Source organism: Periophthalmus magnuspinnatus, chromosome 18, assembly GCF_009829125.3.
Source record: "Periophthalmus magnuspinnatus isolate fPerMag1 chromosome 18, fPerMag1.2.pri, whole genome shotgun sequence".
NCBI classification, from domain to species: Eukaryota; Metazoa; Chordata; class Actinopteri; order Gobiiformes; family Gobiidae; genus Periophthalmus; species Periophthalmus magnuspinnatus.
In genome coordinates, this window is record NC_047143.1 from 16329771 (window position 1) to 16357458 (window position 27688).

The 27688-nt window shown below is 37.9% G+C and overlaps 1 protein-coding gene across 9 annotated transcripts in view; it reads left to right on the top strand.

The window, feature by feature from the left end:
• nrxn2b (neurexin 2b) overlaps positions 1 to 27688 on the top strand; it is a 1142582-nt gene that overhangs the window by 1105316 nt on the left and 9578 nt on the right. For 6 of the 9 annotated variants that reach the window (XM_055228867.1, XM_055228869.1, XM_055228870.1 and 3 more), the window contains 2 exons: positions 11797 to 12134; positions 16407 to 16485. In XM_055228867.1, coding sequence (XP_055084842.1) covers positions 11797 to 12134; positions 16407 to 16485 — 417 coding nt within the window. Of the gene's footprint in view, positions 1 to 11796; positions 12135 to 16406; positions 16490 to 17512; positions 17526 to 21190; positions 21194 to 27688 lie in introns of all 9 variants that reach the window. The other 3 variants (XM_055228872.1, XM_055228871.1, XM_055228873.1) reach the window with 3 other exon arrangements.

A 27688-nucleotide genomic window follows, 5' to 3' on the forward strand; every position in this document is an offset into this window, starting at 1 on the left:
ATTTGTGCATATTCTGTAGACCTGTGCAAAGCAGAAACAACACAGTCACAGTCCTTTTTCTTGGACACTAAACTCTCATTTACATATTAGAAGTGTGGTAGGAATAAGAGGTGCAGTTTCTAATGGTAAATTGTGTGCAACATGCTCCCAAATAGCACATGCATACCTAACTTAGTAAATATGCCCCTTATAGTTAAAAAAGAGGTACTACAATCACAACCAATTAAATGCAATTTGTTTAAATAATGAATTAGATTTACCACTGTAATAGAACCTATCTGTACTCAGTATCAGCAAATACTCAAAATGAAGTATTATTATGAAGTATTAAGTATTAAGAAAGCACTTGTATTCATACTCTTTCATACTTTAGAAAAAAGTGGTACCAGTGCATCCCTATAGTTTTTATTACCCTCACAGATGTGTTAAAAATTAGCAACATTAGCAAGATTTTTGATACTTTTGACAGTCCTGATACGTGGGGGAAACATTGGGTAAAGGGCATTTATTGTCCTGTATTTGTTACTGTAAGTACTGTTCTCCTCACTCTATGACACAGCGATGATCTCCAGAGAAAACTCCATTCTGTGTGAAACATGCGAGCTAGATAGAGCTGGTATCGATTAGCTATCATCGCACTGGAAGGGTCTGTCACCAGGCGGATTATAAATGTAAAAATAGCCATGCTCCCCCAGCTCTGGAGAGATCCATGAACATCCAGGGGTCATCACATAGAGCGGTCAAGCTGCCCCCGTGCATCAGACCGCAGAACCCCAGATGACAGGGTGAACGAATACACCACACTCACAATTTTCTGTACAGATATGACTATGTACAAATGTTTACAGCTGGAAGGGGTAGTACAATGTTCCTAAACTGTTGGACAAGAAGTCAGAGAAGTGGCAACAACTAAAGAGCCTACAGAATACGTTGGATATGTCTGGTCCAAATACTATATCAGTATCTTTGATATTTCATTGCGGATGTGTGTATAAGAATTTATGTTAAAGAAGGGGGTATTAGACTTCTACACATTTTTGATAAGTTTCAGTTTCGTTCTAAGTCCCTGCTCCTCATGCTATGTCAACCTCCCTTCAGAGCACTGTCACAACACAATCTGTGGGCATCTTGCTATTAAAACTACTGCATATCACATACGGTTTGTGAAGTTGTAGTGTATTGTTTTGTATCCTGCTTTTGTATATTTATGGATAATTATTGTACAGAAGCATGGGATGTAGATGTAGGCTTAGGGGCTAAGCATTGGACAGAATTGTATTGCTAACCATAAGGAGGGTTCAAATAGTACCTGGGAGAGATCCCTATATTACTTAAAAATGCATGGATGATATCTAAAACCTCTTCAGGCTTTCAATGAGGGAGCACCGTTATAATATGGTAAAAAGCTCCAAAAAAGGTGATTTTACATAATACCCCTCTTTAAAAGTAGTCATACAATCTGAAAGCAATACATAACAGTGGCTAAGATCTTTGAAGGTTGGTGGTTTAATTTCCACTTTGACATGGACATGCTTGAGCAAGACAAGCCACTGCTTTGATTGTAGAATAAGTTATTACAAACATAACTTTTATTTGCAGTAGTACAGAATAACAAAATTAACTGCCTAATTATAACTTTATCAGAAATCAGTAAAACTTAGAATATACCCCAGTAATGTGACTCAAATTGTTATATAGCAGAATTTGTCCTCTATAGGAATGCTTTACTAGGTCTGAACCAAAAAAATTTACTTAAGTAAGAGTATTGTTACTTCAAAATAATATTCCTGTACTAGAAGTACAAAATAGTCCAAAGTTGTCAAAAACATAACTCACGTAAGAGTAAAGAAGTATTATTTTCAAAACTACTACTCAACTGTCTGAACATGTCATTGTTTTACAATTTAAAGAAAATGAATTCACAAAGCATTAAATAATACACAAAATCTGCTATCAAAGGATAAAAACAAGAAAAACTTGTATCATATCTGAAGGAGCAGTGCAAGGAGCATCATTTCATATTGTCAACATAAACATTTTGTCACTTGTAGGCTTACATACTGAGAAGAGCAGTCAAAACATTTGCTTAAGTAAAAGTAATGTCATTACTTCAAGTAGAAGTAAAAGTATGCTACTAGAAAAGTACTCTGAAAAGTACAATTTTGTTTGTCCTGTATCAAAACACATACAAATCACCAATGGTGTGGCAGTTAATAATTGGAACTGGATGTGTGATCTTCTAACTGCAATACACAGCCGCTAACCACTCTGCCACTGTTCCACATCATGGCTTTCCACGATTACCTTTACCTACCTTTCTTGCTTCTTTCCTTCGCTCTCCTCTATTTCATGCCTATCTTCATAAGCGCCCAAATCACTCCCTCCTCTATCCTTATTGTCTCACCATCGCCTGGCCCCTCTCCTTCCCTCTCGCCAATTAAATACCTATCACATCTGGGTTTCTGGGAAATGGAGGCAAAAACTATTTTAGCAATCCTGCCAATCTCACCCAATTGCCTACCCATCAGCACTCAAAGACACCTCTACTGCATGCCGCCCATTAAACATAAATAAAATTTTTCTAGCATCTTTGAGGTCACTCCACTGACAAATTTCATAAGTTTTGATGGACCATATTTACTAACATAATGGTGATGTCTGGCGTACCAAAATTGGCTATAGATGCGTATGCCAATTTTGATTTGACCTAGCAGGGCCTAAAACAACAACTTCATCAACCTGAGTTAGAGTTACATTTCTTATCATGCATCTGGAGGGCACCTTTGGACGCAATGTTTTTATATGAACAGGGAAAACATGGAGGCCACTTTAAAGAAGAGAACTTTTTAAAGGGCACAGAATCTACTTTTCTGTACTTTTCTAAAAAATAAAATAAAATACAGAATACAATGATTTGCGAATCCTTCTCAGCCTATATTGATCTGAATAAACTACAAAAACATGATATTTAATGTTCAAACTGATAAACTTTATTGTTTTTTATGCAAATATTCACTCATTTTCAATTTCATGTCTGCAACATGTTCCAATAAAGCTGGGACAGGGGCAACAAAAGAATGGGAAAATTAAGGAATGCTTAAAATGCACCTGTTTGGAACATTCCACAGGTGAACAGGTTAATTGGAAACAGGTGAGTGTCATGATTGGGTATAAAAAGAGCATCCCCAAAGGGCTCAGTCATTCACAAGCAAGGATGGAGCGAGGTTCAACACTTTGTGAACAACTTTGTGAGCAAATAGTCTAACAGTCTAACATTTTCAACGTACAATTGTAAGGAATTTAGAGATTTCATCATCTATGGTCCATAATATCATCAAAAAAGGTTTTTATTCTGCACTCTTCTGTTTTAATGTTAATTTTATTATAATTATTTCTGATTATTCATGTTTTGATTTGTGTGATTTTAATGTCCTTCTTATTCTGTAAAGCACTTTGAATCACTTTGTGTATGAATTGTGCTATACAAATAAACTTGCCTTGCCTTGCCAAAAGATTCAGAGAATCTGGAAAAATCTCTGCAAGTAAGTGGCAAGGCCGAAAATCAACATTGAATGCCCGTGACCTTCGATCCCTCAGGCGGTACTGTATTAAAAACAGACATGAATGTGTAAAGGACATTACCACATGGGCTCAGGAACACTTCAGGAAACCATTGTCAGTTAACACAGTTTGTCGCTACATCTCCAAGTGCATGTTAAAACTGTATCATGCAAAACGAAAGCCATATATCAACAACACCCAGAAACACCGCCGGCTTTTCTGGGCCGAGCTCACCTGAGATCGAATGATGTAAAGTGGAAAAGTGTGCTGTACTCTGACGAGTCCACATTTCAATTTTTTTTTGGAAATCATGGACGTCGTGTCCTGCGGGCTAAAGAGGAAAAGTACCATCTGGATTGTTATCATCGCAAAGTTTAAAAGCCAGCATCTGTGATGGTATGGTGGTGTGTTAGTGCCCATGGCATGGGTAACTTGCACATCTGTGAAGAGACCATTAATGCTGAAAGGTACATACAGGTTTTGGAGCAACATATGCTGCCATCCAAGTAGCGTCTTTTTCAGGGACATCCCTGCTTATTTCAGCAAGACAATGCCAAGCCACATTCTGCACGTGTTACAACAGCGTGGCTTTGTAGTAAAAGAGTGCAGGTACTAGACTGGCCTGCCTGCAGTCCAGACCTGTCTCCCATTGAAAATATGTGGCGCATTATGAAGCGCAAAATACGACAACGTAGACCCCGGACTGCTGAGCAACTGAAGTTGTACATTCAGCAAGAATGGGAAAGGATTCCTCCTGCAAAGCTTCAACAATTAGTGTCCTCAGTTCCCAAACACTTGATTGTTGTTAAAAAGAAAGGTGATGTAACACAGTGGTAAACATGCCCCTGTCTTAGTTTTATTGGAACGTGTTGCAGACATCAAATTGAAAATGAGTGAATATTTGCATAAAGACCATAAAGTTTATCAGTTTGAAAATTAAATATCATGTCTTTGTCGTTTATTCTGTTCAATATAGGTTGAAAAGGATTTGCAAATCATTGTATTCTGTATTTTTTTAAGTTTTACACAGTGTCCCAATGTTTGTGGTTGGGGCGCAAACTTTCAGTCATCTATAGCACTAATTGCTGTCTGGCGCCCCAGTAACCCACAACCTTATTGGCCAACATTGGTGTCAGTCAGAAGCTACCATGTGTGTTTGGCACTGAGAAACAAAGGCTGTGTCCCAATTAGCCAAAGTACCCTTAAATGCACCGTTCGAAGTGTGCATTGAAGGGCACTTATGTAACTTCCGGTGTGACAAGGGCTGCCCCATTTCAATGCATCTGGCGAATGTGCCCAACAAATGTGCGTTTCCAGTGTTTCCATGGAGATCGGCCATAATTAAAGCGTGCATCCATGCACACTTTGTGCGCTGCTATATCCCATTCTGCACCGCGCCTACGCAAAAAAGCAAGAAAATGGAGTGCGGTACAATACAATACACGATCAAATGTTTTTACTTTACGGTTTAGGGTTTACGTCTCCTACAACAGTGCTACATAGAACTGTTAAATATGAATAAAGACATGTACAGGCCGTGTATTTGATGATTAAAAGAAACGCCTGCGATGATGACAACTTGACTCTTCTACTGTTAACGTAAGCGCACAGACAGCGGTTAAAGTACACTCAGTGGTGTTCCATTTCGGCAAGATGGCAGCTACACTGAGGAGTACACATTTTTGGCCAAGTACTTCAAACGGTACTTCAAATGGTACTTCGAAGAGTACTTCAAATGATGCATTTGGCGAATTGGGACATGGCCAAAGTTGGCGCTGTCAGAAGTTTATTATGCTTGAAATCGACAAAAGAAATGCAAAAAGCTGACGGAGTAGATTTTACGTTTGGAATACTTTCCTGCAGCAGATTGGACATGGAGGATCTAATTTATTTTGTGGACATAATTTCTTCACTGGATTATATTCTCTGGACCTGTACGGAATGAATGAGACCAACTTTGTGGGATTATGTTGATGTTTGACAGAACCACAGCCCTCAAAGGTAAGTTAAGTCCAAACCCAAATTTTTGACTTTTCTGTAAAAACGGCTTTCCTGTCAGCACTGTGGTGATTGCAGGTGAAAATTTGCAAATATGAATGCCGTAGATTTCATTTGATGTGTAGATTGTTTCTGTGGGTGGCGCAGAAGTATATGTATATTGTTGTAGAGTTGTAAAGTACGGGCGACGGCCCCGGGGGCAGGACCTAGACGCGGAACGTTAACAGGTTAAGGTTCAAATGGTGCATAACTGTTAAGCAATATTTAGTTAGTTATCTCTCAGTGTACCATATTGTAACATAACACATTTCATTATAAACACACTTTCTCATTTTAATGACCATAACAACATGCAAGTCATATATCTCATTAAGAGATAATAAAAGAAATGTACAACTGAAAATGGCTTATATAAGCTATCTGTATAATTGCTTTCAACTTTAACACCTCAAAGTAGTAGTAGGTTATTTTCTTCTATGTCAAAAGTTATGTTTAGGAAAAAGAACTAGTTCATTTTAAATTATTTGCAGTGTGCAAGTTTTTCCTTCCTTATGCATTCCAAGCATCCTAATTATTCACAGCTATGAGTTTATAGGCATATAGGAATTTTTCCATCATGGTAATGGTTACAATTAGCATGCTATCGGTGTATTTCCTGATTCTCAGGCAATAAAACGCTTTATATTTAGATGCAGACAGAACCAAGTTGACTTATTTTGACCTCAAGAGCTGTGTATACAGTATATATGTGCTAGGGCATGACAAATGTTGCTCAAATTAAAAATGGATATAGGGCTCCATATTTTGCAAATAGCCAAGGTCAGGCATAACTTAAGTCTGGCCCAGGGGTCAATTGCGGCCACAGGCCCGCAGCCTCGGAAATAAAAATAATTGTGCGCGGCCCGTCAGCACTGTTGACCAGTGTAAAATACACATGTACAAGCAATATTATGTTTCACCAGAAGATGGCAGCAGATCCGAGCTGTGCTCCGAGGCCGCACTCTCGCTAACTTTTATCGATATCTGGATGAAGACAGGTTTAAAGAAATTCGAACCTTTGCTAAGAAATTGCTGAGTTTGTTTGGTTTGACATATTTGTGCGAGAAAACGTTCTTGGTTATGAACTTTAAAAAAAACAGTGAGAGTAAGACTGACTCTCACCTGTTTTGCGTGACGCTTTACGTGACGTTTTGTGCATCAAAGCGGAGACCTTCTGGGCTGCTGTGTATGTCCCATGTTCTCTCGGGAAGGACACCCAGAACAGTGTGCATGTCAGTTTAGTTGTACACTATCATATGTCATGCACAATTTTAGCAGTTACACATTTACATAGTTTCAAGGCAGATTTTAGTAGAGCTACTAAACTTGAAACCAAGTTTGTAAAGGAACCACTCTATACAAAATACAAATTTGCATTCTACCGTACATATTTCATAATACTTAAAATGAGACCTAAGCTCTTTCCTCAACCACATCTCTTGAGAGCAGCTAAACTAGGGAGGACTAAAGAAGAAAGTGAGGGGAGAGGAGGGACAGAGTCTGGGGGTATAGAGAACAATGTGAACTGTAATCAGATACACCTGGCTGTAATCAGGGCAGTCTTTTGTGATGTCACCAACTACTGGGAATTACAGAGGTCACTGACAACAAAAATATTTAGATTTACCCATTTTTGACCAGAAAGCTGCAAATTTAGGAACAGTAGATAATGCTATTAAAACACCATATACACAGTTTTGTAGCCAAAAAAGTGGATTTTGTGTTTAGTTCCACTTCTATTAAATACATTTCAGACTGCCTGATACTTTAATAACACTTCTAGCATAAGTATATTGCAACATTTTATAACACATTTTCCTTCCTTTAATTTCTGTGTATTTATTTGCCGTACAGATGAGCTAGATTGTGCCAACAGTCAACAAACTATTTTACTGTGCACCTCTGTAATGACCCAGTGTGACAAAATCTATTTATCATTATGAGAAGAAAACACAGTGAAAGGAACATGTTTTTACTCCCATTCCAGGCTCTTATATATCAGTCCATATGACATTATACATGGCAATTATTATATGACTGCTACATACCCCTGTGTTAGCGCTGCACAAATGGTATAAAACGTATAAACTGTAAGTGGATCATAATTAGAGGTTCCCTAATTGAGAACAATGGGTAGAAGATTATCTGTGGAAGTTATAACAATAGAATAGAAAATAATACTTAAAGGCCCGATTCTATGCATTATTCAAAGATTATAATAAACTACTCAAACTTTTAAAACTACAATAGGCATGATAACTACAATAATAGCTAATAAGCGGTAAAGGTTGCTTGAAGGAGGTAATTTGACATGATTAGAATAAATATACCAGTGAAGGTTTATAGACAAAGAGCAGCTTCATGGAATAAGGTGTCCTGATGTGTACCAGTAGGGGCAACGTTTTGCGTGAGTTTTTGTACATTAGAAACCACAGCATTGATCTAAAATGGCTACATTATAGAGTCCAATGACTTCCTGCACAAAACTGCAGAACTAACAGGCTCTGCCCTGTTGGATTGGATTTCACAGTTACAAGCAACAGATTTTCATTTGCACATTTTGATTGCTGAAAAATGTCTAAACAATTGTTTAAACAATTGCAAGTAATTATAGAAATTTGGTTGGAAATAGGGGGTAGGTGAGCACAGAAATTTTCTCAGCATTGACGCCACAAATTCAGGACAATACAGGATTACTCAAACATGTAGGTATCAATTAAAATACAACTCTCAGTAAGCTAACGTCTCTATAACAATGTAAATCTAGCATAATTCATAAATGATAGAAAGTTTAAAGCAATAACATTTTTACTTCAAATAAACAGTGTGTTCTCTGTAGGTTAACTGAATTTAACTACATTAGTTAAAGTGGGACTTGTATGATAGACATGATAACTACAACTTTAACCATATTCTCGTGAGCACTTACCTCCATAAAACTAGATGCTTCAAAGACCTATTGACTATATTCATGTCAGAGGGCTCTAATCAACATGCTAAGCTGTAAAGTAAGTGCTCCAGCAGTCTGTTAGAGCAGAGTACAGCCCTCCCACCCATCTGAGTGAGCACCCTTGGGTCCTCCTTTGCCTCACAAACACATGACTGCAGTATCTTTTTCACAGACGCACGCCACTCTTCTCTTACCCTGATCGATTAATCCATTGGCCTCTTGTCCTTTCTCCTCTAAGTAATTACCTCACCCAGTGTTCTCAACAACTTGCTTATGACCATAGTCATCAATCTGGTCCACATGCAAGTCGTTTTAGGGTACATTTTATGCCAAGCTAACTTTTTGTTGATTTAATTTAATTTATTTTGACATACTGAATCTAATGTATGTAGACTACAATTAGTTATAAATTGACAAAACAATAAATTATTACAAGGGTACATTGTGGTGTGAAGCAAAGAGATTGTCTCTTGCCTGTTTTTTGTTTTTTGTTTTGTTTTTTTTGTAAGGGTAGCAAAAAACATGAGACAAAAAGAAAATATAAATGGGATCATGGTGGGGTTGTGAGTATAAATTAGTACTTTATGCAAATGATGTGATGGTAACAGTGACAAATGTTGGAAAAATTTTACAGTGGAAATACAAAAGTACAGTAAATATTCTGGATATAAGCTAAATGCACACAAAACAGAGGCTATGATGATAAGGGACTTGGATAATGAAGTGGCTTCAATATAATTTTAAATCGGATCATGAACAACTAAAATACTGCAGGGTATGAATGCCAAAATCCTTGGAATAATTATTTTCTATAATGCTTACTGTAAGTAATTCTTCATTGTTATTGTTTCAGTTTGATTTGTAAACTAGTTTCAATGACAATAATGAATGTCAATTTTGTGTATAAAATGTAATACTTTATACTATTACTATATACTAATATACTAAGTGTATACATTTGTGTACAGACTTTGTCTAGATCAGGATTAATCAGGACTAGAACAGAACAGACCAAACCAAGTTTTATTAGTAACAGTAGTTGATATACAGTATATGCAGTTAATCATGTTGTGCCAGCCTTCATGTTTGTTGTTTTGTTTTCAGATATAATATATTGATGTAATAGTTAAGAAAATGTACACTATGTCCCACAGTTGCCACTTTTTTCTTTTTGGATACACATATATATATATTAAGTTATGTCACATGAAATACCAATGTTTTCAAATCTATCTAAAAAAAAAAGACTAAATCTAGAAACATTGGCCAAGACATTACATGAAACTAGTCTCTTGCTAATGCTATAAAAAAAAATTGACCAGGCTAAGCGGACACCCCTGCCGTCACCGGAATCCATCTTATATCAATGAATGGTAATACTTACTGAATTAAACATCTACCCACCAGAATCTCATTTTCTCCTTGGAATCCTTTTTTTTCCTCTGCTGAAAGCTAAAGTACTTTATCATGCTAGCTCTCAGGTGCAGTGGAGGTCAACAGCACAGACCTTCCATTGTTCAAATGTATTTCATTTGGGGGCAAAATGAGATACGTTAGCTGTTGAACCCTCAGTCTCCAGGTCGAGGAAGTGGCTGTCCCGGTAATCCATTTTGTGTGCTACATTTTGAGGCAGACAAAGTGGCACACGCCGAGTTCCCATAATGCAACACGCCACAGTCCAATCTCCCTACAGTGTTAGCAGCATGATGGAGGGATGATGAAAAGTAGGCCAGTGCAATATATCACTTCATGGCAGAGAAGAAAAGAGTGCACATTTTAAGTGTTATTTTGCATTCATTTTTGGATGAAAAGAAAATAGACAACCTTTGGTAGAACACACAAGCTTGAAAAGCATAGTTACGATCTTATAACTATATCTCTTGTTAGCATAGATTTTGATACTCTACCATATTTTAACAATGTGGCACACACACACATTTCTGTCAGTCTTCCCCAGAGCATCTGTGGCTACAATAGTGGCTTACCACCACTGAGTGTTGAATGAATGTATACTGCAAATTGACTTTGAGCATCTGGAACAACAAAACACTTGCTAATGTGGGTTTTGGCTTGGGTTACATATGAACTGACAGTAAATATAGTATGTATGTGATTGTAGAGAAGTTAAAATTGATTTTCTGATTCCAAAATGTTCCAAAAAGTATCTGATGACAAAAGTCACAATTTGTTTTTGGAGAGTACAGTGTCATAGTACAGAGGTTATTATTCCGTCAATTTAAGCCTTTAACTTGTATAATCAACTACCACTAGACGGATGAGGTCAGTGGTTCTCGGCAAGTTTCCCAGGTCTAAAATAGGAATAAACCATTACGGCAGCACGGTGGCTGAGTGGCAACACTCATGCCTCACAGCAAGAAGGTTTGGTTCGACCCCCGGGTCTCCCGGGCCTTTCTGTGTGGAGTTTTGCATGTTTCTCCCTGTGTCTGGATGGGTTTCCTCCGCGTACTCCGGTTTCCCCCATCAACCAAAACATGAATGCCCTTCGAGACAACTGTTGTTGGGATTTTGGGCATTACAAAAATGAATTGAATTGAATAGAACATAAGACCAATGATGCCTGTTATGTTCATAATATCAATAATCACCACCATCATACAATGCATGTTTCTAGAAATGTTGTCCAACCCAACTTTAGGTGCGGTGTATGTGTATGTCCTTTATAACTTGTTTTAAACCTCATAATGGCTATGTTTACACTGCATATACCACAAATCTGATAATTTTCTGATTTCAAGAGTCATCAGATTATTGAAAAGCCATGTAAACTGTTGCATTTGATGTGAGTAATCTTTAGTTTTGACAAGGAAAAATTATGCAGAAAAGTACAAACTAATGCAGCAAAGACAAAAATGAGAGAATGTTAAAAATATTTATTTTAAAATTCATTGTGCCGTTGTGTTCTAAATCCAACAGTTATTCTAAAAATCCATTGATTAACTTGTTGGCAAGTGTTTTTGATGATCAGATTTCTTTTGTGCATTTAAACACACAGGATGATGTTTTTTCCTGGAGTCGTTTAATGTAGAGAAGACCAGGTGACCACTGCTGAAAGCTTCCCTACATTTAAACACACACACCAGAAGTCAGATCTTATTAGGTTATCTGATTACTCTAGTCATCTGATTTTTACTGGTAATGTTTATGTACATAATTCTTATTCCTTACCTCTATTGTTCTCTCTCTCCTCTCCACCTCTCTCCTCCAATCCTGTCATCTACAACCTGCAGGCCGTCAGCTGACCATCTTCAACAGCCAGGCGTTCATCAAAATCGGTGGCGGTGGCGGTGGAGGGGAGAAGGGCCGTCACTTCCAGGGCCAGATCTCAGGCTTGTACTACAACGGCCTGCAGGTCCTCAAGCTGGCAGCAGAGGGCGACCCCAACGTCCAGACCCAGGGCAACCTACGCCTTGTGGGGGACGTGCCTACGGTGCTGACCACGGACACCACCTCCACCACTCCGCTAGCTGACATGTCCACCACCATCATGGAGACCACCACCACCATGGCAACCACCACCACCCGCAAGCAGCGTTCGTCGCCCACCATGAGGGACAGCGTCACACAGGTGAGGGGGCGATACAAGTAGAAATCTCATGTGTAATTTTATTAAATGTGCACTTTGGAGATGTCATTGCTTTGCTTGGAGTGTTTCACAGTATGGGATTAAACTTGTCTATGTACTCAAATAGAGGTGTTGCTAAAATAAAATAAAAATTTTAAAAACCTTTAAAAAAAAAAAAAAAAAAAGGCATTTTCATAGTGAGCAAGATTACGTCTTCACAGATTTGATCTAGTCACAATAGAGATAAATGAGCTTCATAACATACTGTAGAAGAACATTACTGGGAAAGCAATAACATCTCCATGGTTAGCAGATACTAACCCTCCACATGAAATGTTACACAGTGTAACAGTAAAAGTAGTTTAGTAGTGTTCTAATAAGAAGCCTGTTACAGTCATTGTAGCAGTGATGATGACTGAAAAAGTTTGCACAAACTTGTTGGTGTCCTCTGTGTGAGAGAAACACGACAGAGCCTGGGACAGACTGGCTGCTCTGATTGGCTGTTTCAAAGTTGATCATAAGTGACAATCAGAAATGTCCAGCATGTTGCATGTTTGACAAAATACATCTCCAGTAGATATACTATACAAGCAACTCTTAAGATCAAAATATGTCCACTGCATGCTGTCTGCATAATTGTAAAGCATTTTATTGTCTGATAACCAGTTAGTTTGCACTAGCATGCTAGTTAGCTTTACTGTCACAGCAAAACAATGCACTGGTCTCTGAAAGTTGTTAAAAGTGCCTATGAACTCATCATGGTGAATAAAGAATGCATAAGTTAAGCGAGGAATAACTTTGGACCACTGCAAACTGTTTAAAATGAACTAGTTGTATTTTCAAATTTTATGACTATAAAAATCAGGTACAGTGTCTTTAATATTGGACTTACCTGAACTTCCTTGTCTAATACTATGTTCCCAAGCAATCCCAGAATACTGCTGCGAGGGTGTAGGAGGCTGTGATTTATGGTCAGATATGCTAATGACCACAGCCCAGTAACAAACAACAGTGAGAGAGATGGAGGGGGCAGGTCACCAGACACACCAGTCTAATAAAAACTCTAATAACATGCCCCTGTCTCCGACATAAAGTCTGAGGAGACATCATAACAACCTAACTGTGCATAGTGTGTCAGGGCTCACTGCATAAATAACTTTCCAGGTCAGATAATACTAGCTTACTCTAGTTTATCGTTACATGCTGTCAACTACTGATCAAAGAGCAAAAAAATGCCCTTTGAAAAATGTGAACATGCTGTCCACCATAATATTTTTCCACTGCCTTTAAAAGAGGTACACTTTTTGTATTGTGACTTTGATTGTAATTGTCTTTGCCTATTTAGCATTTGTTTACGGCACTTTGGCCAGCTGTAAAGTGCTTTAGAAATAAAGTTGGTACGGTATGGGATGGTATGATTGAAATAGCATTTCAATTGGACATTACATTTAGGTGCATGAGTCACATAAAGGTGCACCGTAAAGTCAAAATAATTTCTAGTGAAATCAGAAAATATATTTGTATCAATCAAAGATAAGTCAAATCTCAAATTAAAAGGCCTGTATCTGATTTTTTTTTCCATGTTTGGGTCAAAATGAGACTGCTGTGTTTTATGTCAGAGAATCAGGAAGTGAGCTGTTGGCAAACATTTACATACATAGGTCATGATTTTATTTTATTTTTTTCACTGTAAACCACAATATTGATCTAACACAGTAAGACAATAGTAAAAATTGATAAGAATGATGAAAAAGCACGGGTGTAATCATCAAACATACAGGTTAATTTCACATCATATTTCCCCTTTAAAGTGATAATAGACAATATGTAGTTCTGTGATATCCTCAAACACCTTCTTTTAGTCAGTCTTGTGAAGTCAATCTTAGAGAATCCACTGCACAATATTTAACTTCATACACCCCAAATGTCAATTACTAGCCATCCCTCGTATTTTGTGATGTCATTGAAGCTGTTCATTAAGAGTGAAATTTATCAGAGCCTTTACATCCCTCTGCCTGACAGTTATGATCAGAAAACTCACATTATGTTTAGACCAGATCAAAGTTGGACCAAATTCCCATGTCCTGGGTTTGGATTTATTTATTTTTATTTATTGATATATTGATATATATATATATATATATATATATATATATATATATATATATATATATATATATATATATATATATATATATATATATATATATATATATATATATATATATACACACACACAGACCACAGACATTGTATTGTGTATTTAGGTTAAAAGCATTGTATTATTGTTTTATTACATTCATTTCAAATTATAAATCAGATGTTTCTGCAAATATTTGTTTTACTCTTACTTGAGTAATTTCTTAAATCACTACTTTGAAGTAACGTAAGAATTACTTGACTCAAATTTTTAGTTTACAGTTTACTACAGAGAAGACAGCAGACTTGATATGTTACACATCACTATCTTCCCTGTAACAGGAAGAGCAGTGCAATTCATCGACTCCCCACCACTCTAAGGCATTGGTCCGTGAATGCTAGGCTTTCTGTTAGCCAATGTAAGTAAGCTAAACAATGGTGCAGAGAACACAAGGCACTAGTATTTACAGTCGCCATGACAGGTGTAATGAATGGGAGGAAGTAGGTGTTTAGCATTTTTAATCATTTTGTGAGATAATTTTTATAGAGGTAACAAGGAATTGTCTGGGTTCTGAACAATGCTTTTGAGGTTAAACCAAGTGGAGTCTGCTGTCTTGCTCAAGGACATAACAACAACGTGCATACTTATGTTGATTTTGAATATATTGGCTTCAAATTCACCTTCAAATAATGTGATGCTGCAATTCCACCTTCATGTATACAGATTTCCGGAGCTAAGTCAGTTTGGGCATGGTTAGGCATGGTGAGTACTTGGATGGGAAACGACAGAAAATACAGTGACTGAAATGCATGCTGTTATTGTCTTCTTAGGGAAGACACTTGCCTCAAGCGTTGAAGTACACGGTTAACTCTGGTTTAACAATCTGTCTATATCGCCAAAGCTCTAAATACTCTGTTCCACCTTCTGATGTCATACAGTGATAGTTTTAAGTTAACCTTTTCCCTTTAGTTCAGTAGAGACTGACAATTCCAGGGCTGAAAATAGACTTTGCATAAAATGCAAATGTATATATATATATATATATATATATATATATATATATATATATATATATATATATATATATATATATATATATATATATATATATATACTGAAAGTAGACATATTTTTACCTCAAGAACTGCTCATATCTGTCAATCGTTTACATATTATATCCAATCCAGTAACATCTATCATTCATTCTATATGCCCTTTCAGATTACAGTTATAGACTACAAGAGCTATGGCAAACATCATATCATTTTTAAACCCTCCATGATACTCTGATTCACTAGACACTTGGTACCGCAGGCGGATCCCCGAATTTCAATTTGTGCAAGTGCTCTGAGCTACCTCACCATAGCACAGTCCAGCTTTGATCGCCCCAGAATAATGCGTTTGATGCTTAGAATAAAACATGTAGCGTTTGATGTGCAAAGAGAGGGTCTGCTTCAGCTGTACTAGTGGAAGTACTAGAGTCATCACTTGCTTTTCTGACCCAAATGGGATGGCGCTGTGTGGGGAAGATTCTAACTATACAAGTAGAAATGTCATGGTAACTGTATAGGACTTCTGACTTTAAACTACTAAAGGTCAAAAGTAGTTTATGCTTTGCAAATGTCAAAATGTAGTCTGCTATGAAAAATGTTCTCCTGACTTTCATTTCTTGCTATTATATTGAGTTGCAGCACAGTGCCATAGTGGTTAGTCGTTTAACCTAGCAAGAAGGTCTCTGGTTCTGTGGAGTTTGCATTTTCTCCCTAAGGTTCCATCCAGGTATTATAGTTTACCCTTAAAACATGCATTATAGGCTCTTCTATGGGTGCAGAGCTTCCTATTAAAAGAACAGGCTATATCTCAATGGTACTTTCAAGGTGAGCTAACGAATAACAAAAAAAATTCTAAGAAATGCACTCTCTTTCCTGTCCTTCTTACTTCCTATTCAGATATGTGTCACAACCCTTTTCCATCCAGATCTCAGAAGCTAAGCAGTGCTGGGGCTTGTTAGTACTTGGATGGGAGACCACTGGGAATACAATGGAAAAAACGGTTGTTGTGTCTTTAGGCAAGACACTTTTATTTGTAACTTAATTTATAATTAACTTTTTCCTTGTTCCTTTCTGTTGTTTCAGAATGCAGATGACTTGCTTGTAGCATCAGCTGAATGTCCCAGTGATGATGAGGATTTGGAGGAGTGTGAGCCTGGAAATGGTGAGTCTGCTTCGGCCCTTCTCTGGTCATTGACAAAAAATAATAATAATGATAATAATAGGTTTAAAAAATCCAATTCATAACATCAATTTTATGTGACTGAAACCCCTTTACTGCAGCTCTGGTTGGACAGTTGTATACTCCAAAATTCACCCAAGCTTACTAACACATTTTTTCACGCACTTTTCAAGTCACCATTGGCTTATTTTTGTTTATTCAAATATTGTGTTGCGTAGCTAATCCCTTTTTCCGATTATTAGTATGGAAAAAGCTAGCCATGCGGCTACTTCTAGCTCTACTTCTGGTAGTGTGAACATGGTGTAACATGATGTGCTAACACCAGAAGTCAGAGGTCAAATGTTGTATTCCCTTTTGTGGTATAAGGTCTAAACCAAGATCAAACCGGCTGGAAACTGTCAAGAACCATATTCAATACACCAACATACTCTCACAGATGTTATACTCTACTAGCAATATAAGTTTGATGTTGTTATTATAAGGGTATTGTATCATGCATTGTTCAAGCTCTCTGAATAACTTTTTGTACAGATATCTAAGTTGTAACATTTTATTTCATGGAAAACTTAGATATGTGTTTTGAAAACTGTTAAATTATTTATAATATAATATATTAAACCAGGTGAAAAACCCATTGAGATGAAAATTTATTTTTTTCTGACTTTTAGCTTAACAAAAGTCAGATGTTCAATCTAGACAGTTACTCTTGCATTTTACATACTTGAGTAGTTTCTTCAACCACTACTTTTTGACCTATTAACGTTCCGACGGCCAGGCCCCTCACCTTTACTTTACAACTTTACAGCAATGTACATATTTCTGCATCACCCACACAAACAATCTACACATCAAATGAAAGTTAGGGCACTCATCTTTCTGAATATGCAAACCATTTTCACCTGCAATCACCACAGTGCAGACAGGAAAGAGATTTTTACAGAAAAGTAAAAATGTGGATTTGGACTTCACTTACCTTTGAGGGCTCTGGTTCTGTCAAACATCAACATAGTCCCACAAAGTTGGTCTCAGTCATTCCGTACAGGTCCAGAGAATAAAATCCAGTGAAGAAATTATGTCCACAAAATAATTTAGATCCTCCATGTCAAATATGCTAAATGAAAGTACTCCAAACGTGAAATCTGCTCAGTCACTTTTTTGCATTTTTTTTGTCGATTTCAAGCATAATAATCTTTTGACAGCGCCAACTTTATTCCTCAGTGCAAAACAAACGTGTTAGGTTGTGATTGACACCGGTGTTGGCCAGTAATGGTGGTTGTGGGTTATTGGAGCCCAAGACAGTGAATCAGTGCTACAGATGACTGAAAGTTTATGCCCCAGTCTTCCCCTTGTACAATCAACCAGTTACATTACACATGTTTAGTGATGCTTTCCCCTTACAGCCAATGAGCAGCAGATAATGGCGATGTATCACATGCCATGGTTTTCTGTAAACAGACGGAGCTTGACACGTGCGTAAAAGAAGCTGGGTGGATGAAGAGATGTTTTGCAGCAGTTTTGCTTTCTAAACATGACAAAATGGACAAAACAAAGGAAGTACATGATTGAGGACACTGTGGATGTTTGTAGTTATACTCGAGGCATCTCGGACCCAGAGCAGTTCGTTGCAAAGAGTGACAAATTGGACCAAAAGATGCAGGACTCAGGGAAAGTTTACAGTGTTTATTTACAGAAGTAATAAATAGTACACTAATGAGGGTAGGTCTGTCGATGAGCGGGGACGAGTTACGAGCCAGGATCCAGGGGCGGAACGTGGAGCCAGCGGAGACGACGCGGCAGCACCGGGGCAGGGAGCAGAGTGCGAGCCAGGATTGTGGAGTGCAGGGACGTAGACAAGGTGATCAGAGCCAGGACGAGGAGCAGGGTGCAAGGCAGGATCCAGTGATGTGGAGTGCAGAGACAAGACAGGACAAGACAGTACCAGGGTTGGGAAGCAGGGTCGGAGCAGAGCTGGGAGCAAGGGAGCTGGGACGGTCCAGGAAGCAGGATGTGGACACGCAGACGATCTGGCACCGAGTGTCTGGTCCTGGCTCCTCTTATCCACGGCAGGTGGAGATGATTGCACTGATGAGCTGCAGGTGCGCACGGGAGGAGCCAGGAGCTTAGCCCAGCTCCGGCTCCGGCAGGTGGGAGAGGGAAGGAACAGGGCAGGAGACAAAACAAGGAACAGGAACAGTGCGGATCGTGACAGAAGATAGCATTTGGATTCAGGAGTAGAGGACCTTATGTTTTGAATTGGATTGGATGCTGTTTCTGATTGGTAAGCGTGATATATTCTGCTGTTGACTCAATTGTAGGTAAAATACATCATGTGTAATCATTAGCATGGCTTCTGTGCACATTTTTTTCACAAAACAAAGAAATGGTACAAAACTTTTTTTTTTTTTTTTTTTTTTTTTTTTACATTTTGTGAACATTGCAATTGTGAATGCCTTCAGTCTCTATAAAGGGCACTTTAGATCAATGGGTAAAATCCCTATATGTACCAACAGTACTTGAGAGAAACTCTTGTCTTGGAGCTGGCAGAGGCAGGAGCCATCAGAGCACAGAAGGAAGCAGGGAGAAGTATCATCATCTTGTGTACATTAACACAGGCAGTGACAAGACACAAGGCAGGTTGAAGTGCAGGAAGTGACATGCCAAAACTCCAGTGAAATGTTTAACCCACAATATACCCTTGTGCTTCCAGTAACAAAGAGACTGCTATAATGACTGGCATACAGAAGACAAGCCATAATCATGTACAGTGTGTTATCAGTTTGCAGTGTGTATTTGTTTACATTTTTGAAGTGTGTGTGTTTGTTTACTGTTTGCAGTGTGTGGTTTGTAAATATATATTTATTTTGTCCCATGCCACTTGTTTTGACTATATTTTGTATACAAATATACATTTTATATTGTGTTTTGATATACTATCTAAATTTACATCAGTAATAGAGCATCTAGGTGCACATACAGATCCTGCAAGTGTAAGCTTTCAGGAGAGCCCTCATTGATGTGGGTTGAAGCATTTAAACGTTATTGCATTTTTTCCAAACGTTCTCCAAATGTCTTTTGGATAGGTTTGGATAAATTTAGATACATCAAAAGTACCTCCATAAAACACTACTACTAATGATTAAAATGATTCTAAAAATGTAATTTTTATAAATATTGTCCTCAAATTTGAAATATGAGTGGTCAACAATATTTTCAGCTGAGATATTGTGTATTTTTGTCCCCAGGTACCTACTGCCACTTTCTACACCTTCATATTAACCAAAAAATGTAGGTGAGGATGAGAAAAAATATGTTTTATGTGAGTTCCAAAGTGTATAAATGCTTAGCACACATACTTACAGTGATTCTGATACCTCGGTAAAACTATAGGGTGTTGCCTTTACAAAGACCCCACACGTGTGTATATACTACCACGGGTTCAATAATGGGTATCATTTTAATTTGGAGAGGTCAGAACAAAGGCAATTTTACCAAAATGACCCCGAATTCTAAGGGGTTAATTTACTTGAGTGTGTTTCATTCATGTTTTCAACATTCATGTTTAACACACAGTCCCTGCTTATTTAGGCTGAGTTCTTTTCCCAAACAGAAAACACTCTGTTCCACCTTTTAATGTCATATGGTAACACTGGAACTACTCCACTGCATTTCAAACTCTATGCACCAACACTAGAATCATTTGGATAATTTCAGCCCTGGAATTGCCTCTCTAAAGGTAGCTGTTAACTTCAAATCTACCACTTCATGACATGACAAGGTGGAACAGAGCATTTTGAGCTTTGGAGATGTAAACAGCCTAATAATACAGGCTTACTCAAACATGTGTGAATGTAACAAAACACAATTTTGGATATGTTTTTGAGGAGGTAACAGCATTATGACATGGCTTAAAACTTACAAGAGACTGCACCTATTCAACCCAGTTGAATGGAATATAATCATAATTCTTTGTTGACGCCTTCTACAATTTTCCTGTGCAATAAGGCTTATAGATCCTATACATGGAATCTACTCTATATTATTTGCTGTAAGAATGCCATCTACCTATACCAGCAAGGAACTTAGGAGACCGAAATAGAGACGCAGTCCTGCTGCTTATCGTAAATAAACTGCAGAAATATAAGAGTTTTTCAAATGCGATTTCATGGCTTACTACTGTCCTGGGAGGTTGAGCACTTCTATGCCCACAAAAACATATACGGTAGAGAGCGAGGCAGGAGATTGCGGACTCTCACCTTGCTAGACAGAAACTTGTAGGAAGAAAACGAACAACAAACTCAGCTCCTATCTCAGCATTCCTGAGAATTCCAGGGAGACAATAGCGGACAGGGAGGGCCGGATAAGGCAGAGGAGAAGGAAGACGAGAATGAAGAAATAGTACTGTAACAGTGTTGGCTCTCCATCACTGGTCAAAGCTAACATAAGGATTACATAAGATAGCTTTTTTGTCAGTGTGAGGTGACAAGGCATTATTATTCGTATGGTTAAACTAATCTAACAAGCTTTTATTCACTTACAGGTGTTTTTATTGCACAAAAATACAAAAAAAAATGCATTCTGTTCATAGACTCACCTCTCCACAGATCTGACCTTGACTAGGACTCATTACCATATAGTTACATAAAATTAATACCGCGCTGCAGATTATTTCAGGCAATGCAATAACAAGCAAGTAGGAAGAGCTCTACCAGAAAAGTTACACAATGCTCCTTTAAGGAATGGGTCGTCTAATTTTTTCCAGGGCTGTCCTGCCAATACCTGTACAAAAATGTGTAGACATTGAGGCTTCTCTCACAGAAATCTACTACTAAGCGCTTTGAGTGCCTTGAAGGTAGAAAAGCGCTATAGAAAAATGTGACCATTTACCATTTACCATTCAAAATGTGTTCGAGAAGTAAAGGCATTGTTCCAGATTTTTACTGTCTGAAAAACAGAACTAGTTCATTTTAAACAGTTTACAGTGGTCCAAAGCTATTCCCTACTTACCTTAGGCATTCCAAGCATCCTAAATATCCACTGCAATAAGTTTATAAGCACCTTTCACAAATACCATAAAAAGTTTTTTTTTAATTACATGCAAACCGTGCACAAAGGATTTATTTTGCCCTCAAGAGCTGATTATACAATATATCTGTACTGAGGTATTTAAAAGCGCACATATTTGAGAGCTATTTGTGAGCGCTGAGCAGCAACAGTGACAGCAGTGTATCGCTTTTTTATTTTGGGGTAAAAGAACAGAGAAAAGGACAATCTCCAACTGGATTAAGAGGAAGAAACAACAACGTGGATCCCTAAAAGGTTGGATTTTGCTAGAGTTACAGGCTGGTTTTGTTATACGGGTCGTGTTTTTTAAAATGTCATGCTCTGCTTGTCATCACAAGCAGACATCTAGGACATGGAGGTATTAGGTTCAGAAGGTTACAGATGAGTAGTGACACACATGAGGACAGTGCAGTCAGATTGATTAAGAGGCTATGTGTTGCTGCCATACGCTATTTTTTTAAACAGTGATATTTACATTAACATATGCCCCACTAAACATGGACTATGTGGGAACATTATTTCCATGTGTACAGGACGAGTTTCATTATTTATTACTTACTCACTCCACCACAGGAATGTTACTAGACCTACAGGTATACTGGGCGATAGGCCCCTTTGATGTACCTGTACCTACATTTTTTTCTGGAAAGTCTAGGTGTGCATCTCTTTCAGACAGGGGAGACGTGGGCTGCCCCTCAGGAAATTTTGCACAAAATAGATGCAATTTCCTCTAATTTGGTGTATTTTCGATTAATAAATGGATGTACAAAAACGCAGCCTGAGAATTAACTCTCAAGAGGCTTTTACATATTCTTATCAGTACAGTTTTAAGCAACTTTTATTAAACCTCACATGTGTTTTACACATACTACTGTTCATTCATGTCCAACGTCTGTGTCAGTGGTTCCTAGTAGGGACATCAGCCCACTGCTGCCTCTCTATGGTCCACCCCTGCTCTCCAGCACACTGAGCGCCCCCTGTCTGTGAGCTGACCTCACAGGCTACACACCTAAAGACTAAAACATAGCATAGAGCCTACCTGAGGCTGAGTGAGCGCACTCTGGAAGAGTCCAGGTGAGGAACCTGACTTTATGCATTATGGACATGTAGTCTATGATCTGTGACTTGTTTTTTTTCTGCTGGAGCATCACTTTTATACTCATGATGTGTTTAAACTTTAGATAGCATGGCTGCTCCATGCACACAGAACAATGTGTTTTCTTGTTGTTTTTCTTTGGAGCTGTGAATCCAGTTGCACTTATGGGATGGTGTTGCCCTTGCAAAGGTCAAGCATCTACAGCTCTAGTGTATTTAATTAAACAGGGTTCTAAATCTTTAGGAGACACATGTCGTGCTAACTTGCCACATTAAGTGGATGAGCGTTAGGACCTGACCTACCCACACCCGCTCTGACCCATCCGCTGGTTACAGTCAACCCATGCAGGGCGCTCCTTGTGTTGTTATATGCACTTATCCTGTGCAGTGCACAGGTTGTGTTGTTCTATACTGGGGCATGCGTCCCAGTAAAAATGTTCTAGTAACGTCCCTGTTCCAACGCTGGAACAGGGACATTGGTATTTGCTGTGTTTTTTGTGTCCGTGACAACGGCCGAAAGCTGATTAAGTAAGCAGGCTATTCACGCATGCAAAATTTGCATTCTGCAAAAAAAAAAAAAAAAAAAGAAAAATTTAAATCCCAAATTACATTTTCTGCACAAATTCACAAACACATTTTCTGCACAAATTCACAAATATACATTAATGAGACAAAACACTACTCCAGATTTTGGTGAGGAAATACAGGATCAGAAGCACTATATCAGACATTTAAACTACTTAAAAGCCCTGCACGAGATTTGCTGTCAAATATTTGAGCAAAATTTGTCATAATGCAGATATATTGTATAAGCAGCTCTTGAGGACAAAACTGTGTTTTATTGTTTCTCTCTTGTCTCTGACAGTTGTGAAAACTGCTTATAAAATCATCAATAATAATCAATAATTAGGATGTTCAGAATAAGGTAAGCGAGGAGTAACAGCTAAGTGGTTAAAATTAACTAGTTCTGTTTTAAACATTTTTAAGATGGTAAAAATCAAATATAGCGCCTAATAATTCCAAACTAAGCAATATAGGAAAGATTGTGCTGCAAGTTAGACCTCTCATTGTAATTCCTGTCATGTTTTTGAGTATTCCGATTTGCAGAGCAGAGTGGAGATTTTGCACTGGAGAAGGTGGAGATGGCAGAAGGTGATTTTGGGGAGAGTGAAAATTCCCATCCTGTCCATCCCCGAAGACTAATTAAACTTTAACTCCATTTGGAAGCTTAATTACATCAGCCAATTAGAGATAAGCATGAGCACATCCAGTGCTCGTAATGAGAAGTGGAGGCGACCTGGATTAGAACATGAAATACGTGCAGAGGACTGAGAAGTGTGCAGTGGCCAAATATGAGTGCATTTACATATGAGAAGAGATATGAGTAGTAGACTGAATGGACAACACTATCACAATGTCTTGAGGGTTCATGTCTCCGGGTCCCCACAATGGTAAATAAATAAGTATTAGAACTCCTGCTTCGTGCTTCTTCTCTTCAACTCTCGGGCTCCTACAATTTATTTTGTAACATCTTCCCTGTGCACAAATGCACAAAGAGTTTACTGATGGCAAAAGGTGGGGATAGGTTTAAAAAAATAAGCCAAAGAGAAGCCTTCTTATAAATTAAGAGCATGTAGAGCATGTGAACATCCTTGTCTAAATGAGGACTTTATTATTATTATTAGGCCCGAGCCTGGGACAACGTCCCGGCGAGGAGTCCGGAGCATGGAAAATGGCAAAAATCAAGTAGTAAACACGCTCCGACATGGCAGTGAGTGGCGTCAAAAATTACTACTCAACGAGCTCTAATTGTCACAAAAGACGAAAAGACGACTCGGTAGCGCCACCTCAAACTTTGATTTTCATGGGGCCAATGGGAGCCCGACTCGGAAAAAAGTCAACGTAAAAATCCGAAACTCACAACAAAAAATAAGAAATGTCAGGACATGACAAAAATGATATTATGGCCCCGCCCTAAAATGTACAGGAAGTCGACCATATTGGATCAAACCCGGGAATGACAAAAGTGCACACCCTCGCATTCAGGACATCTCCTCGCACAGTTTTCATCACAAAAACTTCAAATTTGGCCAAATCTCACTAAACCCATGTGTGATTAAAGATTATCAATTATATTTTGATTATGACTTTGGGTGTGGTCAGGGTGAATTTTCAACAAAATTGCAATTTTTGGAAAATTTCAATAAAATATTGCTCTTTCACACATTTTTTGTTGGGAAAACACTAATACAGCGTTTATGCACATTTGTGAGCTGAACGCAATGATATGCAAATCAAGGCACTCTCTCACAAAATGGCACTCTAGTGCCCTCTTCAAATTTCATTTTCAAAAATTCATAAAAGACAATCGATTTGTCGTGGACTCCAGAAAAAATTCACAGGGGCCTTATTTGTGATGGGGCACAATGTGAGAAAGTCACATGACTGTAGCTGTTATGGTTTAGGATAAAAATAATGGGTGGAAAATGTGTTTCCATTATTATTATTCTTACTTTGGTGGCCGCTTTGAAGCCATTTTTGACCCCCTGAATGTTAATGAAAAGTCAATTTTATTGGACCCAAAATTCAAGGTTGGTGAAAAATGTATTATTTTGATGCGCAAAAAGACTAATGTTTCAAAGTGACTCAATAGCGCCACCTCAAAATTTGAAATACATTATGGCAATGAGAGACCTTTTTCATCATAGACAAATGAAATTTGGTACAAACATAGAACATGTCAAGACAAGTCAAAAATTATATTATGACCCCACCCTAAACCCTACAGGAAGTTGGTCATTGTGGGGGGAACTTTTTCAAAATTTTACCTCTCACATTTGGATTTTTTGCGCCTCGGATTTTCATTCAAGAAACATGCAAAATGGTCAAAATGAACTATCCCCATGTGGGATTATAGGGAACTGTCTTGGATTTTTCTACATCATAGAATGTGGGTGTGGCCAGCCTGCAAAGAAATAAATAATATTTTGAAGTGTTAAAGTGCGCATAACTCACACATGCAGTGTCCTATTTCCCGGCATTAATATACATTTTGTTTAAAATCTTGATCTGCACAAAATGATATACAATTTACATAGGTCAGACATTATATTGCTCCACAGCACCCCCTTGAACTTTTGAATTGGACCAAAAAAATTACTTTGACATAAACATTTGAAATTCGGCATGGAAATTTGGCTTGGCAAACTGAACAAAAAAGCCAATGAGAACATACCTCTATCTCTAACTATGTTACCGTGGTAACATAATAAATGTGTCATTGAAATGAATGGGGTTCAGAGTACTGCACTTTGTTGTAGACTAAATAGATGCTCTACACTAATCCAATTATGGCCCAAAATTCAAGATTGTTGTATTTTCATGTGCAAAAAAATGTACGTATCAAAGTGACTCAATAGCGCCACCTCAAAAATCAAAATACATTACGGCAATGAGAGACCTTTTTCATCGTAGACAAATGAAATTTGGTACAAACATAGAACATGTCAAAATTTTAACTCTCACATTTGGATTTTTTACTCCATGGATTTTCATTCAAGAAACATGCAAAATGGTCACAATTAACTTGACCCATGTGAGATAATATGGTACTCTCTTGGATTTTTTTAAGTCATAAAATGTGGGTGTGGCCAGCCTGCAAAGAAAAAAGACGTTTTTTGAAGTTTTAAATGGCCCGTAACACAAACATGCAGTGTCCTATTTTCCGGCATTAATATACGTTTTGTTCAAAGTCTTATTTTGAGTGCATATATGTGAAATTTATATATGTCAAATATTACATTGCTCCACAGCGCCCCCTTGAAATTTGAAATGGTACGCAAAAAAAATTACTTTGTCACAAACATTTGAAATTTGGCATGGACATCCCTATTCCTATACTGAACAAAAAAGTCAAAGACACCATACCTCTATTTTCAAAGGTATTGCCATGGCAACGTCTGACATTTCTCATTGAAATACATGGGTTTTGGTTAACTAGGATGAAAAATAATTATGGGTGTCATAGACCATTGAAATTTGGTACACATATTCCTCTCATCATACTGAACAAAAAAGCCAATGAAGACATACCTCTATTTCCAACCGTGCAGGCGTGACAATGTCATAAATGGTTTCATTGGAATGAATGGAGTAGTATTACTGAGACGCTGATTTTGGGGGGAGGGGCGATGTAAGCGGGAACAAAAGGCAGGATCTTCGCGGTGGCATGTAACCCGCGGTCGCAAGGGGTGGCGAGGGCCTTTATCACTGCTTGCAGTTTTAATTATTATTATTATTATTATTAACAGCAACAATAATAACAATACCCATAATCATAATCATATATTTTAAGTTGCTCTTTTTATTCATTTATTTATTTTTACCTATGCCATGTACTGTCACACCTGTCTGCCTTCCTTGCCATTGGTGGGTAATTTTTAAAGTCCACGCCCATGCTACAGTTTTTATGATTCTAGCTAAGCCCTGTCCTTGCATTCTGTCAGCGTCACAATGTTTGTTTTGGTTCGCTTGGGCAAAATTTGGATTCCGAACAAACCTCAGTGATGCTCTGTGATTGGTCCAAATTTGAACCTTATGACAGAGATTCTCGGGAGTTTGTGAACTCACAAATAACATAAGAATCAATCTTGCTGTGCAAAGTTATTCCTGGTTTGTTACTGCTAATAAAGTTTATTGATCACAGATAAATGGATTTTAATTTGCTTTGGTGGCATACTTTGAATGTATAGAAAAAGAACTTTTGGCTATTACTAACCCTCTTATTTACAGTTAACTCATGCTGAAAAAGTAGCTGAGTCGGTATAACATTTGCCCATTCACCAGAAGGTTGTCAGAAATCAGGCTTGAATTATGTTTATGTAAAAAAAAAAAAAGCTGAAAAAGCTAAAATATAAAGAAATTAACATTCCGATTTCATTTTCAGTGTGTAATCCTCCGTGCGACCCTGCTCTCTCGTACACTGGGATGTGGTCTGCCCTATACCATTTTTTACCCCGACGAGATCAGA